Here is a 15,399-nt window from a genome sequence, read left to right as displayed (position 1 = left end):
TCAATATGACTCAGAGACTGTGAGAATGCAAGTAACACTTTAACTATTCTTATTGATTATGAGAAACATGTTCCTTCATCTCATTAGACTGTATACTATCCTTTAGTGATCAAGAATTATATCGTTATAGTACTTTCAATAAAGATTCAAAATCTAATCCTCTAGAAAAGTATTCCATGAAGAACAGATGATTAATCATTTGATGGAAACTTACCTCAAACGCTCAAATTCAAATATGGACACAACTGGTAAATAGTACAACTGTGTGTAGGTTATGTGTCACAATATCTAATGATGTTACAAGTCATCCAACGAATCTTTATATGAAATTTATCTTATTCTTTCAATATCAACCTTTTGGTATAGACCAACAGGTTGATTCGATCATATGGTGATATGTGGATTTTAGTGAGGTTGAAGAAATGAAGTCCAGACTACTTGGGAAAAAATCATTAAAAATGTCAACCAGGTTGTTAAAAAAAAAAAAAAAAAGAACCAGTTTAAAGCTTGAAAGCTTCTAATCTCCCATCAAGATAGAAATGTAGAATGAATGGAAATTTATTGTGAGGAGAAAAGAACAAAAAATGAATCAATGAAAATGTCATTATTTATGAAGTAGCACTCATCACAAGTTACCAAAAAAATCATTTTCGCAAATTTGTATTGCAATTGCATTATTGCTCATCTTTAATAAAATAGACATTGATAATTACACAGCGAGCATTCCGAACATCACGCTTCCGGTATCTCCTCTTATTGATAGCCGTATTTAGATTCACTCTCCGGACGGGGGTCTGTCAACTAAGCAAGCCTTTCATCACTTGCATCGCCCTCTTCGTCCATTGCAGTGGGCTTCTACTATCCAGAGGTCTTGTATCCCTCCTTCTCACTCTATTATTTTATGGCGTTTAATGCATCGTAAGCTTTCCTCCAATGATAATTTGAAGATTTGTGGGTGTACACTGGTTTCTATTTGTGTGTTGTGTCATGCTATTGATGAAACTTCTTCCCACCTGTTTTTGTCTTGTGATTTTGCGGTCAATTTGTGGCATTGGTTGGGGTCGAAGCTGGATTCACCTATATTACAGAAAAACCGAAAATGACTTATATTACAAGGGGATAAAAACCTATTAACCCTATTTACCGGGAAGGGATTTGTTGTGTTGATAAAGTAGCTAATCATGGTCATGCCCTCAACAGAGTTTTTAGGTTCGAGGGTCTTTCTTTGTTTCTGTTGTTAGATTTTTATAGAGATAGAAATAGCTTACCTAACTATCGGTTTCCTTAAGCTGTTTGTTTGCCTTTTTTTTATTCTTTTTCTCTTTTTGAGGGTTTTGGCCTAGTCCCTCCTCTTGTATATATTTTTCTCTTTTTAAATAATATATATAGAGTAGGGAGTAGAGGATGAAAGAATCAGTTAGGTGCCAACCTAGCTGAGTTATTCCTGTTCAACTGTTACTGAGTCAAACTCTTACCTCTCACCTTGAACTCATGAACAATTGCCCACATCTCTGAGCAAAACATATAGATATAAAACTATTTAATGAAAGAAAAATTGTATTACTCAGAAGGAAAATTAAAAAAAAAACTTAAGTTAATACATGGTGAAATCATCATCATAACAAGGCTTAAATATGTTTTTCGTCCCTGCAAATGTAAGTCGTTTGAATTTTAATCATTTTACTTTTGGTCCTAATTAGGTTTTTTTGCTGAGGTGGGCTGTCATTAGTGACGTGGTGCTCATGACACAAGTGATGATTGGCCGAGGTGGTTGACTTAAATTGGTCTTTCATCACTGCAAATACAGGTCATTTGAATTTTCGTCCTTGAATTTACTAATCAGATGTAATTATAACCATTTTTCAAATGATTAATATTTGCAATGGCAAAATGGAAGGATCAATAACTTCAGAGACAAAAATTCAAATGTACTGTATTTGCAGGGACGAAAGACCTATTTAAACCTCGTAACAAACATGTCATCCCTTTCTGCAAGGAGGGGCATTCTCTTCATATTCAGCACAACAACTCCATCTTTTTTCCCAATTTGCACGGCCAGTATTTAGTCTATTATTCTTTTCATTCCATTTATATACAATTACTTTACTCATGATTTATCACTCCAATATCCGTCAATGCCTTGGTGAGGTGGAGAATATAAAAACAGACCCTTGTCTTCTACAACATTACAAACGTTCATGTTATATGGCTCAATTGCTTTGCACAATAGTTTTGCTTTTAAAAAATTATCATGTTATATAGCTCATCATAAAACCAAAAATGCAAATAGAAATCCTCAATAACACAATCTTAAAAGCCTGACAAAGGATAATTGTGTTTGATAAAATATTCAAACAGACCATGCCCTTTCCTTGTAACATTTATCCTATGTAATTTAATTACTATAAAGATAATTTGGAAAGTATTTGAAAAAAATGAGTTGGACTTATTAAAGAGTCATGTGCCGAGACAAAAATAATTTTAATTTGTAAAAAATAATTGGTTTAAAAAATATCAATAACTAAATAATACACTTTGGCCTATTCTTTCGTAAAATACTTGAATAATGAAATGAAATGAAATTTCTATTCTATTCCACTGCATTCCATTATTTTTCATTCTCCTCCGCTCCGATTTGTTGCATCAATCTAAACAAAACCTAATAGATGGACCGGATGGATATCATCCACTACAAATTTAATAATGACTAGATTATATGAATGTTTTTGAAGAGATTAGATGAATATTGTGCTTAACGGATGTACTAGATTTTTAAAAGGATTTTTAGTTGATTGTTAATGAATAGTTTTTATCCATCAAATTCATCTATTTTTCCATCTTAATTTTTATGATGTTTTTAACCTCTCTCTTCCTTTTTCTATTTCCGTTGTTTTTTTACCAATAAGAATAAAGAAAAGCAAGGTTGTCATTAAAGTTGTGATTAAATTGATGTACAAATATCATTGCTCTTTTTGATTGTGTCATCTTTGAAAGTAATTGCCAACATGTGGTGAATGGTATTCTTAATGGTTGTGACTATGAAAATGAATTGGAAACATTGTTGTCAAGTTGTAGATATCTTCTTTATAATTTTTTTATAACATATGTATTTCAGCCTAACCCAAGTAACTTTCCTTCTCTTCCTCATAATAGTTGGTGTGAGTGGTGGTGAAAAAACCCCATAATAGTTTCTTTTCTGCAAAGATTAGCTATTGACCAAATCGTGGATAATCCACACCATTAAGAAAGGTAACAAAAAAATATAAGAGTTATTGAGAAGTAAGTAATTTACTGGTTTGAATTAAAGATTAAAGAAGTCGAATGATCCATGTTTGATCTTCCGTAAATGGCATAAGCAAACGTTGATCCACTATCGCAAGGATTCCTTCTGGAATTTTCATCTTACAGTAATTGTGTAGATTTAGACCGTCGGAAAACATGATATCCGTTGGTCTCTTTCCGGTGAGCATCTCCAATATAAGAACGTTGCTCGGCTTAACATCACAATGACCTAAGGCTTGCTCTACATCATTGTGAAGATAATCCAATGCATAAGCTATGTCCACCCTTTGAGAAAAGCTGAGATAATGATTTTCAGTTCCTTCGTTATTGTGCAACATCTTTTCTAGACTACCATTAGACATGAACTCAAAAACAATAGCCTTGAAATCGTCACCCTTATTATCAATACTTGAACATTAAGGAAGAATCTTAACACGATTTCGGTGCTTCATCTTTCCTAAAGCTTTGCATTCAGCCGTAAAACTCTTCGCTGCTCAACGTGTTTCAAGATTCAACACTTTTACAACAATAGGTCTTTCAAAATAGGAAATAGATCCTTTGTAAACAGAACCAAAGCTTATTGTACCTATCAGATTGGATGAAGAAAATCCGTTGGTTGCTTCCTTCCAATTTCTTGCTAGACAGATAGAGTTCATACAAGATAGTAAGATTGCCAATAATAGTAGGAATGTTACCAGATAATTTGTTTTCTTGCAAGACCAATTTTACTAGATTCTTAAGCATTCCAATTGAATCTGGAATTGTTCCCTCAAGGAAATTGTTTCCAATCTTTAAGGAAGTTAAACCGATTAGTTGACCTATTCTTTTGGTATCACTCCATATATTTGATTATGCCCCATATCAAGCATACTGAGATGAACAGAAAAGTTTCCTATAAGATGCGACAACTCACCAGCAAATCTATTTTGATAAAAAACAAGCATTGACAATTAAGTACAATTGTTTAGCGAGGAAAGAAAATCCAAATCGTGAGCTTATCCATTTCCAAAATTATTACGGGAAATATGAATCCTCTCAAGTTTATTTAATCGGCCTAAAGTAAGAGATATTGGACCATTAAAAGCATTCCATGATATTTCAAATATTTGCAATTCAGTGAGGTTGGAGATTGAAGACGGAAAAGTTCCCGTTATTTGGTTCTCTCCGACCAAGAATTATTCAAGATTTGGAAAATCAAGATCCGTATTTGATGGAAGACTACCGAATAACTTGTTCCCCCCAAGATCTAAAATTTGAATATTTCATAGGTTGTAAAGAGAATGAGGAATTTCACCTGACAAATTATTTGAACCTGGATTCAATAGCTTCAAGCTTGACAACCTACCCAAAGAATAAGGTATGCTTCCTTCCAAAAGTGATTATATGCAAATGTTATGTGTTGGAGAGACGAAATATTCCCCAAGGAAGGTGGGATAGTATCAACTAGATTATTGCCATCAAGAAGCAACATAGTAAGCTGCATCATTGACTCAAACCACATGGGAACTCTTCCAGTGAGTTGATTGCTCCACATATCAATTATCTTGATATTAGTGCAATTAGCGAGCTCTATCGGAATCTCTCCTTGAATATTGTTCTTTTTTAAGTCAAGAATTTGCAATCACTTCAAACGACCAACTTCTTTTGGAATTTCATCTGCAAGTCGATGTTCTTAAGTTTTAGGATTCTAAGAAAGGTTAAATTTCCCAAGGATGGTCCAAAAGTAGCACCCCATGTTTGATTCTTCAAATGCAAGGCAGAGACTCGCATGTGACGACCACCACATGTAACCCCCTGCCATTCACAGAAATGTAGAGACTCATTCCATGATGGTAGAGAATCGGGCACGCCATTTGTAAGCTTTTCCTACAAAGCAAGCAAAGCTAGCTTATCGGTATCTAAACTCGAAGAAAAAGCCTTAGATGCTAATTGTATGCTATACACCAACATCTGGGAGTTAGAGTGGACTTGGAGTGATGTTAATATTTATCCTTTAAACAAAATTCTATGAATTTTTATTTTGAAAAACTACAAATCGATCTTTGATTCTGGTGTACAAAGAAAATTCAAAAAATAAATAAATTATTTTTTTAGTTTTTCTTTTATGATTTGGTTCAAAACTATTCATTTCCAAGTTTCTCTATTTCTCATGATTCGTAAATGCTGGAGTTACATTAGTTTGTATTATGTGATGCTAAGCTTTTCTATTTTCATGGTGATGATGGAGATATGGTGTGTGAATTGTAAATATTGTTGTGACTTTTTCCACCGTAACCTGAACCCTTCTCAAGATCTGTAAAATAATGGAGTTACATAGGTTGGACCAATTCTGGTATGATTTTTTCCCAGTGATGTTAAGCTTTTGGTTATTATAGTGAGTGAAGGGTGTAGGATAACTTCTTATGAGTTAGATGAATCTAAGGTAAAAATCAACTCATGCACGGTACGCGACTTCCTTCACTCGCACACCGTACCCTTCGTCTCCAAATAGTCACTCTTTTTGTCAATGGTTGACTTTCTTCCTTAAAAATATTTTCAATGGTTGACTTTCTTCCTTAAAAAAATCATACTTTCACAATTTACATGGCATACCCCTAGCCTCATCTTAGGAGAAAAACTTTGAGAACAGGGCAAAGTAAAAATATATCTATTAATAGAGATAAATAACATAATAAAGAACATTCTCTCAAAAGAAAACATAAAAAAAGAGCATGCAAGAATTTAGCCTACAAAATTATTCCAGGAAAATGAGAGGGTGGCAAAAGGAAGAATGGTGATATTTGGTTATGTCAAAAAAAGAGAAAAGTAAATGTGTAGAAGAAGCAATTTACTCAAACAACAAATGATCAACTAAGTAGCCAGAGATTTATTCCAGCACATGGAAACCAAAATGTGCATATGCATTTTAATACCTGAAACAGTAAAATAGAATAAAAAATAGAGTATCTCACAGAAACTCAAATCAAACAAAATGGAATTCAATATGACATATTTTCTTGTCATTCAAATAAATCAACCTAGAAATATCAAATATTCCGATCCAAAGAAAAGGGTATAGGATCACTTAGTACTAATTATTGAACAAAATTTTCCGCAATACTTGGTCAATTCTCAAAACTAAATTTATTTTCATCAACATCCAGAACAAAAATATGAATCAGAGGCCGAAAAAAAGAATTAAGCACCACCGGATCCGTACTTCTTGCCGAGCATTATGACCTGTAACTTGTCGTAACCAGCGAGCACACCAGCACCAGCGACGGCACGGAGGATGTTAGCACCAGCTCCCTTAAACAAGGACTTAGCGCCCTCATTCTTGAGGATTTGTTGGAATGCATCGAAGGAGCTCTTGTACTTGACAGCTTCTCCAGATGTCATCATCATTCTTCTCCTAACTGTGTCAATTGGGTAAGATGCTAGACCTGCACCATTGGTGATGAGCCATCCAAGACCAAAGCTAGCAAAGAAACTATCCTGCAATGATCAAGAGACAATAGAAAACAAAAATAGCTATCAGCAAATGATTGAACTCAAAGACTCGAAAGAAAAAATCAGAAGCAACTTTTCTTGCTTTATTTTAGTTTATGGCCATGTCTGGATAAACAGCAGAAGTAAGCGCTTATAACATAAACACTCATCATAAAAGTACATATGAATAAGCTATTTCTATAACAGAAAATTAAATAAAGTCAAATTGTTTTCATATAAATTATAACTTGTTTTCACAAGCTATCATTGAGAGCTTATGGAATTGAAATAAGTTAAAAACAGCTTGTAGACATGCTGTCAGTTGTTTTTACAAGATCTCCAAATAGTCTCATAAGAGCTTATGTCGGTAGATATGCTTAAAAAAGTCAATCAAATCAGACCTTCAATAACACCAATATTGATATGAACTAGAAAACATATCAACAATGTTAGGTTAGTCGAACTAAAGAATTTGGTAGAATAAAATGACACAGGAGATAAGGCACATATCAACAAACTTAAGTTAGTAGACCTAAAGAATTTGGTCGAATAAAATGATGCAGGAGATAAAGCATGCGAACCTGCAGAGATCCAGTAAGGAGAACTGGCTTTAGGGAATCATACATTCCAAAGTAGAGACCACGATACACAATGATTCCGACACAAGAGATATTGAAACCACGGTAAAGGCCAGCAATACCATCAGTTGCCAGTGTCTTCTTGTAGACATCAATAAGACCATTGAATTGTCTTCCTCCAGCACCTTTCTTTGCAGCCTTTGCGTCATTTGCTAGACGGGTACGAGCATAGTCAAGGGAGTAGACGAAGAAAAGGGATGAAGCACCAGCAGCACCTCCTGAGGCCAAGTTTCCAGCAAACCATTTCCAGTAACCATCCTTGTCCTTCTTGAAATTGAAAAGCCTCTTGAAGTAGTCCTTGAATGCAAAGTTCAAAGCCTAAAAGAAATTGAATCACAAAGTTAGCATCGCATACAACAAACCAAAAAAGAGTTGTGAAGAAACATGATAAAAATCTATTGTTGTCAATCAGCTGTCTGCTCAAATTCCGCTATGCCACAGTGCCGCCACTATTTGACAACACTTCATACTAAATAGAGTATTGCGGAACAATAGCGACTTATTCAAATTCTGATCTGCTAAGCTATAGCTTCTATTTGAAAGCACTAAAAATCAAAAGGGAGAAACAATAGAACTCAACTAACCTGAGTAGGGAAATAACGGATGACATTTGCGGTGTTACCTCTCCATAGGGCAACAACACCTTCCTCAGCTGTTGTTCGCTTAAAACAGTCACCGATTCCCTTATAGGGCTCAGAAAGTCTACCAGCTTTAATCATCTCATCCTGGTTTTGGATCAAAAGCTTAATTCGTTCAATGGGAGCAGCGGCGGTTTTTGAAACAGCAGCTGAAACTCCACCCATGAGAAAGTCAACAAGAAAGTTTCCTTTCTCAGCAGGAGCTGCAACAAAGATAGGGGAAGCTGTTGTTGCAGCATTACATGCTGGCATCATTGGATACTGAAATGCAGGGTTGGAGTAACTCCCAAATGACCTCTTTTGGTACATAGAAAGACCGGTCTGGCGTGCAACATTCTGAACGAGGTTAGGGCGCTGAACCTGATCAACCATGGTGACTTTCCTGAACAATGCAAGTTACATAATGTCAAATAACATTCAGAAATTAAGGAATGTGATCCTAACAGAACAAACAGAAAAACAATGCAAATATCTGAACAAGCAATCTAATGTATCCAGTTATTTAGTTCATAAACTACAAACAAAAACCGAACAATGTCAGAGTCATGTTTATAGCTTAACAAGACGAAAACACATAAAACTACAAACAAAAACCTAACAATGTCAGAGTCATGGTTATGGCTTAACAAGACGAAAACATATAAACTACAAACATGTCAGAGTCATGTTTATGGCTTAACAAGACGAAAACACATAAAATACAAACAAAAACCTAACAATGTCAGAGTCATGTTTATGGCTTAACAAGACGAAAAAACATAAACTACAAACAAAAACCTAACAATGTCAGAGTCATGGTTATGGCTTAACAAGACGAAAACACATAAACTACAAACAAAAACCTAACAATGTCAGAATCATGTGTATGGCTTAACAAGACGAAAACACATAAACTACAAAACATGAAACTCAAATCATACCATCGTTCACATGTTCTAACTCAAATGAAATTTATAATAACAAATTTCATTTTTTTCAAGATCAAATGAAACACATCATGTCCAAAACCCTAAATGATTAATCAAAAAATGGGTAAAGACCCAATTTGGCCCCTCACAATTTGCTAGCAGTCCAATTTAGTCCCTTGCAAAATATAATACCCAAAATAGTCCATGGCGTTCTTATCCCGAGGACAACTTAGTACCGGATTCATTATAACAAAGACTAGTTTGATATTATATTTTGTCGAAAACAAAATTTAGCCCCTACAAAATTGTCATGACCAAATTGAGTCTTCACTCGTCAAAAATCAAGTCATTTAAATGTAAAAAGCTTTTGTTTCACATATTAATTAAATCACAAACACTCTTAATTCAGACAGAATCCATGCTTAAAAAATACTCAAGAAAACATGGACAAATCATTTCCCTTGAACAAACATGACACTATGACAACCGATCTGTAATGCAGTCCAAAAATACATAAAATGAAGGGTTAATAGTCTTTTAATCCCCTGTAATATAAGTCATTTCTGGTTTTTCCCCCTGTAAAATAGTTTTTCTGAATTTCATCCTTGTAATTTGAAGATTTTTTGGTTTTGGACCTTCATGGAAAATTTTACCCCCTGTAATTTGAGCAAATTTAGGTTTACCCCCTGTAATTTGAGCAAATTTAGGTTTACCCCCTGTAATTTGAGCAAATTTAGGTTTACCCCTTGTAATTTGAGAAAATTTAGGTTTAACCCCCATGTTGATTTAAGCAAATTTCGGTTTACCCCCTGCCAGTCAAAATTCATGAAGGTACAAAACCAAAAATCTTCAAATTACAAGGACGAAATCCAAAAAATATATTTTACAGGGGTAAAACCGCCGGATATGACCTAAATTACAGGGGGTAAAACACTATTAACCCTAAAAAGAAATATCAAATCCAATGAGGAGCCACCATTCATTATCCATAATTCATAATTCTACACATATTGAACTAATCAACAGTATAATCACAGATCACAAATAATAAATCAAATTCTATCAGCTATTAACAGTATAATACAATTTCAAAAGTAAACAAAAAATTGAAACATGATTATTTGCAGATTGTGATCAGATCTCACATATCAATTATGGAGGACCATCATACCCAAAAAGATCTAATCTGCTACTAATGAATCACCATTTTTTCATATTGCAAAATAAAAAACATCAAAAACATAAAGTTATTGAATTTATGAAAGATCCATCAAAAGAGTGACAAAAAAAAAAAAAAAACTTTTCATAAACCCATTTCATAAAAAACAAGAGTGAGAGATTCAGCTTACAGATCAAGCCAATTCAATTCAACAGTATGAAAATTAAGCTAAAAAAACATCAATGGAAAAACAAAAACAAAAACAAAAACCTTGATGGAAGAAAAATGAGGAAAATGAAGAACAAAGATAATAGAAATGAGAAGTTAGGTTTTGTTATTAACCTAGGAAATGAAAAGGAGCGTTGGTGGCTGCGCGAGTTTGTTGGAGACTTTGGCAAATGCCGCAGGTGGAACCAAGTGCTTTGGGGCTGAGAGAGAGTCAAATAACGTGAAAACAGTGGTTTTTAACTGTGTGATGTGAACCCAACCCACTCAAACTGACCCATTGGGTTAGTGGGTTAGTGGGTCAGTCTAACCAATCATAAAGTGCCACGTGGGTCAATTAAACTAATACTAATTAAAATAAAAATATAATTATTGTAAAAAAGAAGGAAAAATTATATAATTTTTTTGTTTAAATTTGTTTTTTACACATCAAATACCTTCCAACATCAAAAAGATGTACATGTCATATTAGTATCGGAGAAAATCGAACTTGAGATGAGCACAAGGTCTCAATCCAACACCACCAAACTAACCTAAATAGATTATTAAAGGCTTAAATGTTCAACTGGTCCCTTAACTTGATTTCAAGTATCGGTTTGGTCCCATAAGTAATAAAAGGTCCGTTTAGGTCCCTTAACTTCATTTAAAGTATCGTTTGGTCTTTTATGTTAATTTAATTCAAAAAAAACGTTAAATTTTGATCCTTTAACTTATTTAATTAGTATAGTTTGGTCCCTTAACTTATTTAATTAGTATTAATTTGGTCTCTAAACTTAACGTTTTTTTGAATTAAATTAACAAAAAAGGATCAGACCGATACTTTAATAAAGTTATGGGACCTAAACGAACCTTTTATTACTTATGGGACCAAACCGATACTTGAAATCAAGTTAAGGGACCGATTGAACATTTAAGCCATTATTAAATCATCCATCCTACGGGCGAAGCTATTTACGCCAATACAACACCTCTATCATTACAAAGTGATTCTTTCCAAGCTTTTGAGAAAATATTTAACTAAGTGTTCACTTGAAATCTCGAATTACAAAGTTTCCACCAATTCTTGTCATCGAATGATGTAGCTGGGATCTATTTTAACCAGAACAAAGATATGTCTTATTTAGATCTCTTAGTAGCATTTACCACTTAATTGGCTATCAATTTTTATTTAAATATCTCTATTTCTTTCATGCTTCTTCCTCCTGTGGACTGGATATCATCGACCATCTATGTCCCTACCCTTGCATTCTTCTATGTGCTTTAACAACACAACTCTATAATTTCGGTGGATAAGACTATACAAAGCTTTATTTTTGTTTTAAATTGATTTTCACAAGTGAAAGATGAAATTGGACTACTCAAATGAGTGGATCTTTGAGCCGAATACCGAATTTTTTAAAAAATAAAAAATAAATAGCACAACCCTATGTGCAATATGACAAATTCAAAAATATCGAAAAATAGCACAACTTCATCTATTGGACTATACTTGCCTTTTGGGCCACAATGTTATTTGGCCCATCATTCAGCTTTCGATTGAAGATTTTACTTTATACCCCCCCCCCCCCCCCACCCTCCCTCCCCCTTTCGTACTTTCACCACTATATTTTACCCGCATATATAAAAGTTAAAACAATTATTTTTTTCTTTCACTTGTCTCAAAACGTTTCCGGTTTGAGTAAACCTTTCGCAAGACATCAACGTATTCCGGTTTAGAGACATCTACAACGTACTTCAGGTTGCAGCAGCATCACATCTTCCGGTTTGCAAGCATCATCATCAATGTCTTTCAATTTGCGTTTAAAACTTTTGCGATTTAGTGAATACATATCTTGTTTATTGAATTGGATTTGCGTTTTTCTGTGGTTTGATCATGTAATCATCAAGATATGTTTTCCTCTACAAATCTCGTTTTTGGAAATTGCAGATCTTTTTTTTTTTTTTTGCTTTGCTTTAAGTTCTTTCCTTGAAAATTCAAGCTCTAATTTAGTATCACCGTTATTGTTATTATATCTCACCAATAAAGGATTTTGGTATTCTATGTAAGAGGGAGCTTTGAAGTTTAATATAAGATGATTATGCGTTAAGCTCTAATTTTGAGTGGCTTTTGATTGATTGTGATTCTGGTGATGCCGACATCATTTTGGAGCGAATTTCAGTTAGAATTCATTAGTGTATTCTAGGCTCTAGGAGTATGTTTCTTCATGGAGTCGGTAGGGATATTGCATTTTATATGTCGGAGCTGAGGTTCGAACACCGGACATTCCACATCTCCACAATTAAATTGTGTGAGCTCAAGTCACTAGCCTTAGGGGTGTTCGCGGATTGGATTGGTTCGGTTTTGGAAGGAAAAACTATCCGATCCAATGTCTTCGGTTTTGTTATTTGTTCATCCAATTGATTTGGTTTTAAAATCAAATCCAATCCAATTTTTTTCGGTTTGGATTGGATTGGTTTTCGGTTTTTATTGTTTTATAAAATTTTTAATTTTTATTTAAGAAAACAAGCTTTCTGATTATGACATTTCATAAAAAAAATAAGGTTAAGAAAAAGATGAATAAATGAAAAATAAAATCATCGTAAAGTAAATAATATAGTAGCCTTATAAGCAAACAAAGTAGTAACCATTCAAGAAAAATTATCCAAATATTTATATGTCTTACAAAACCATACGAAACACAAAATTAAGATCAATAACAATTAACCAAAAAGTTCCACTCTCTCAAGAAATGAAATCCGAAAATAATAGTCTTAATAAAATGCACCCTACAATTGAGTGCAAAACTAAGCTCCATCTTGCTAAATTATTTTTCCAAAGCTGATTGTTTGATCCCAATGAAAGGCACTTAAAATGAGAGACCAACAACCCCTGCATACAGAAAATTAAAATACAAAATGGCATTAGCGTATAAAGAATTCTGGTGTTAAACATGAGCTAATTATGAGCCATGTATTCAATTAAGTTTCATGAGAAGAACAGATTTTCGACATGAAACAAGTATAAAGATTATTAAATTTGTACTCATTTTGTATATTATTTGTCTTATCACTCTATGCTTTAATACATAAAACATAGAAAAACTGTAGGATATAAGCAGCATGGCATATTTAACAAGAAGCCAAACCAACTCTAGTTAAACACTTAAACATATTAAAATGAATATAGCTCAATAATATAAGAAAACAATATATAACTTACCAAAACAGCAGCAACAAGTTATGCCAAATCAATCTGACTCAGCACCAGAGTCGTCTTCAGTGCGTTGTGTAGTTGGCAATAGTTCTAAATAGTCAAAAAGAAAATTGTAAATAAGGGATAAAATCAGACTTAACATAAATAATTACACTAATAAATTAAAGTACCTAGCTCAATCTTTTCAAATTCTGCCACAAGTTCTTCAATGTCAGTTGCTAATGGAGAGGATCGAAACCAATCTTGTGCACAAATTAAAGCCTCAACTGTTTTTGGAGTAAGAGAACTCCTATAATTATTAAGAATTCTACCCCCGGTGCTAAATGCAGATTCTGAAGCAACTGTGGACACTGGCATAGCTAGTACATCTTTGGCAATCAGTCCAAGTATAGGATATTTACTAGAATTCACCTTCCATCAATTGAAGATATCAAAAGTTCCAGTTCTCTTCTCCAAAGGCTCCAAGAGATACTCTTCCACCTCATTTTTGGTCATAATCTCATTCATACTCACATCCTTATCAAACTCAGAAGCAAATGAGGATTCATTAGCTACTTCAGTTTCAGAAGTCTCAATCTCAATATTGGTAGGTTGAGATTCACCATTTCCATTAAAACTTCTATAGGCAATAAACATTTTTTCAAAAGTCTCCTTCACTTTTCCACTTAATAAATCAGAATCTTCCTTATCATAAAGCTTTTCAAGACTCCAAGCAACAAATCGAAGCTTGTATCGAGGATCAAGAACCACAGCAATAAAAATCATCATGTTCGTATTTTTAATGTTCCCCCAATACTTATCATGCTTAGCTTTCATTTTTTCAGCCATGGTCTCAAGCAAAGGATCTGAACTATTTGACCATTTTTTTAAAGTATTAGATATCAAGCAATATTCATGAAAGTATTGAGAAGAAGTCACAAACAAAGAACCAGACACCTTCAAAGTCACATCATAAAATATTTTCAGAAACTCCACAAACACTCGTGCATTATCCCAATCCTCAGTTTTTGGAATACCACCTGACATCAATGCAAACTCAGTATCTCGCTCTCCTAACCTTTTAAATGCCTTTTGAAACTTCAAAGCACTTACAAGCATAAGATAAGTAGAATTCCATCTTGTAGACACATCTAATTGCACTGTGCTATTATCTTGTATCCTACACTCCTTTATGACATTCTTGAACCTTTCCAAGCGACCAGGGGAAGCACGCACAAATCTAACAGCATTTCTAATCTTATTGATTGAAGCATGCAGATCCTTTGAATTCAATCCATCATTAACTACAAGATTTAAAATATGAGCACAACAACGAACATGTAAATATTCACCTTTCATCGGATGAGCATTCCAGTCCTCCATTCTACCTTTCAAGTATGAAACCGCAACATCATTGGCACTTGCATTATCAACTGTAAGACTGAAAACTTTAGAGATTCCCCAACCCAAAAGACACTTCTCAATTTTTCTCCCAATAGTTTCACCTTTATGATTTTTGATCAAACAAAAGTTTAGTATCCTTTTGTTCAATTTCCAATCATTATCGATGAAATGTGCAGTAAGACACAAATAATTCAAATTTTGAACAGAACTCCAGCAATCAGTAGTTAAGCAAACACTCTGATTTGGATGACTGAGTAAACTTTTTAGCTTATTCTTTTCATTCACATAAAGATTCCAACAATCCCTAGCCACAGTGATCCTTCCTGGAATTGTAAATCTAGGTTGCACAACACTCATGAAATACCGAAATCCCTCTCCCTCAACAAACTTGAAAGGCAACTCATGTTGAGGCAAAATCCCTAATTAATTTTAAAGATAATAAACTTTAATGATTAAGGATTAAATGGACTTTGATTAATTCCTTGGTATTTAACTTGTGCTCTTG

At 33.8% G+C, this 15,399-nt stretch overlaps 1 protein-coding gene and 1 long non-coding RNA gene across 2 annotated transcripts; both read right to left on the bottom strand.

Annotated features, from left to right (window-relative positions):
• Positions 1 to 6,181: 6,181 nt before the first annotated feature.
• On the bottom strand, positions 6,182 to 10,589 carry LOC11446216 (ADP,ATP carrier protein 1, mitochondrial). The gene is made up of 4 exons (XM_024773281.2): positions 10,436 to 10,589; positions 7,973 to 8,408; positions 7,332 to 7,706; positions 6,182 to 6,756 (listed from the first exon to the last, which is right to left on the bottom strand). The coding sequence occupies exons 2-4, from the start codon at positions 8,396 to 8,398 to the stop codon at positions 6,460 to 6,462; spliced, it is 1,098 nt and encodes a 365-aa protein (XP_024629049.1). The 5' UTR covers positions 8,399 to 8,408; positions 10,436 to 10,589; the 3' UTR covers positions 6,182 to 6,459.
• Positions 10,590 to 12,905: 2,316 nt separating this feature from the next.
• LOC112417072 (uncharacterized) lies at positions 12,906 to 13,921 on the bottom strand. Its single transcript, XR_003007530.2, has 3 exons — positions 13,682 to 13,921; positions 13,518 to 13,601; positions 12,906 to 13,187 (listed from the first exon to the last, which is right to left on the bottom strand). It is a non-coding gene; the product is annotated as an uncharacterized lncRNA (long non-coding RNA).
• Positions 13,922 to 15,399: the final 1,478 nt, after the last annotated feature.

The sequence above is a fragment of the Medicago truncatula genome, chromosome 8 (genome assembly GCF_003473485.1).
Source record: "Medicago truncatula cultivar Jemalong A17 chromosome 8, MtrunA17r5.0-ANR, whole genome shotgun sequence".
Taxonomy (NCBI): domain Eukaryota; kingdom Viridiplantae; phylum Streptophyta; class Magnoliopsida; order Fabales; family Fabaceae; genus Medicago; species Medicago truncatula.
Note: the sequence above shows the minus strand (reverse complement) of the source record. Positions and strands in the feature narration are given on the sequence as shown.

What these genes read in the sequence shown, in the direction of transcription:
- LOC11446216 (XM_024773281.2), bottom strand. Translation starts at nt 8,398, where the DNA reads ATGGTTGATCAGGTTCAGCGCCCTAACCTCGTTCAGAATGTTGCACGC. An exon ending in TCCGTTATTTCCCTACTCAG is followed by an intron (nt 7,707 to 7,972) that starts GTTAGTTGAGTT and finishes AATTTCTTTTAG; the next exon opens with GCTTTGAACTTTGCATTCAA. An exon ending in TCCTTACTGGATCTCTGCAG is followed by an intron (nt 6,757 to 7,331) that starts GTTCGCATGCTT and finishes TGATCATTGCAG; the next exon opens with GATAGTTTCTTTGCTAGCTT.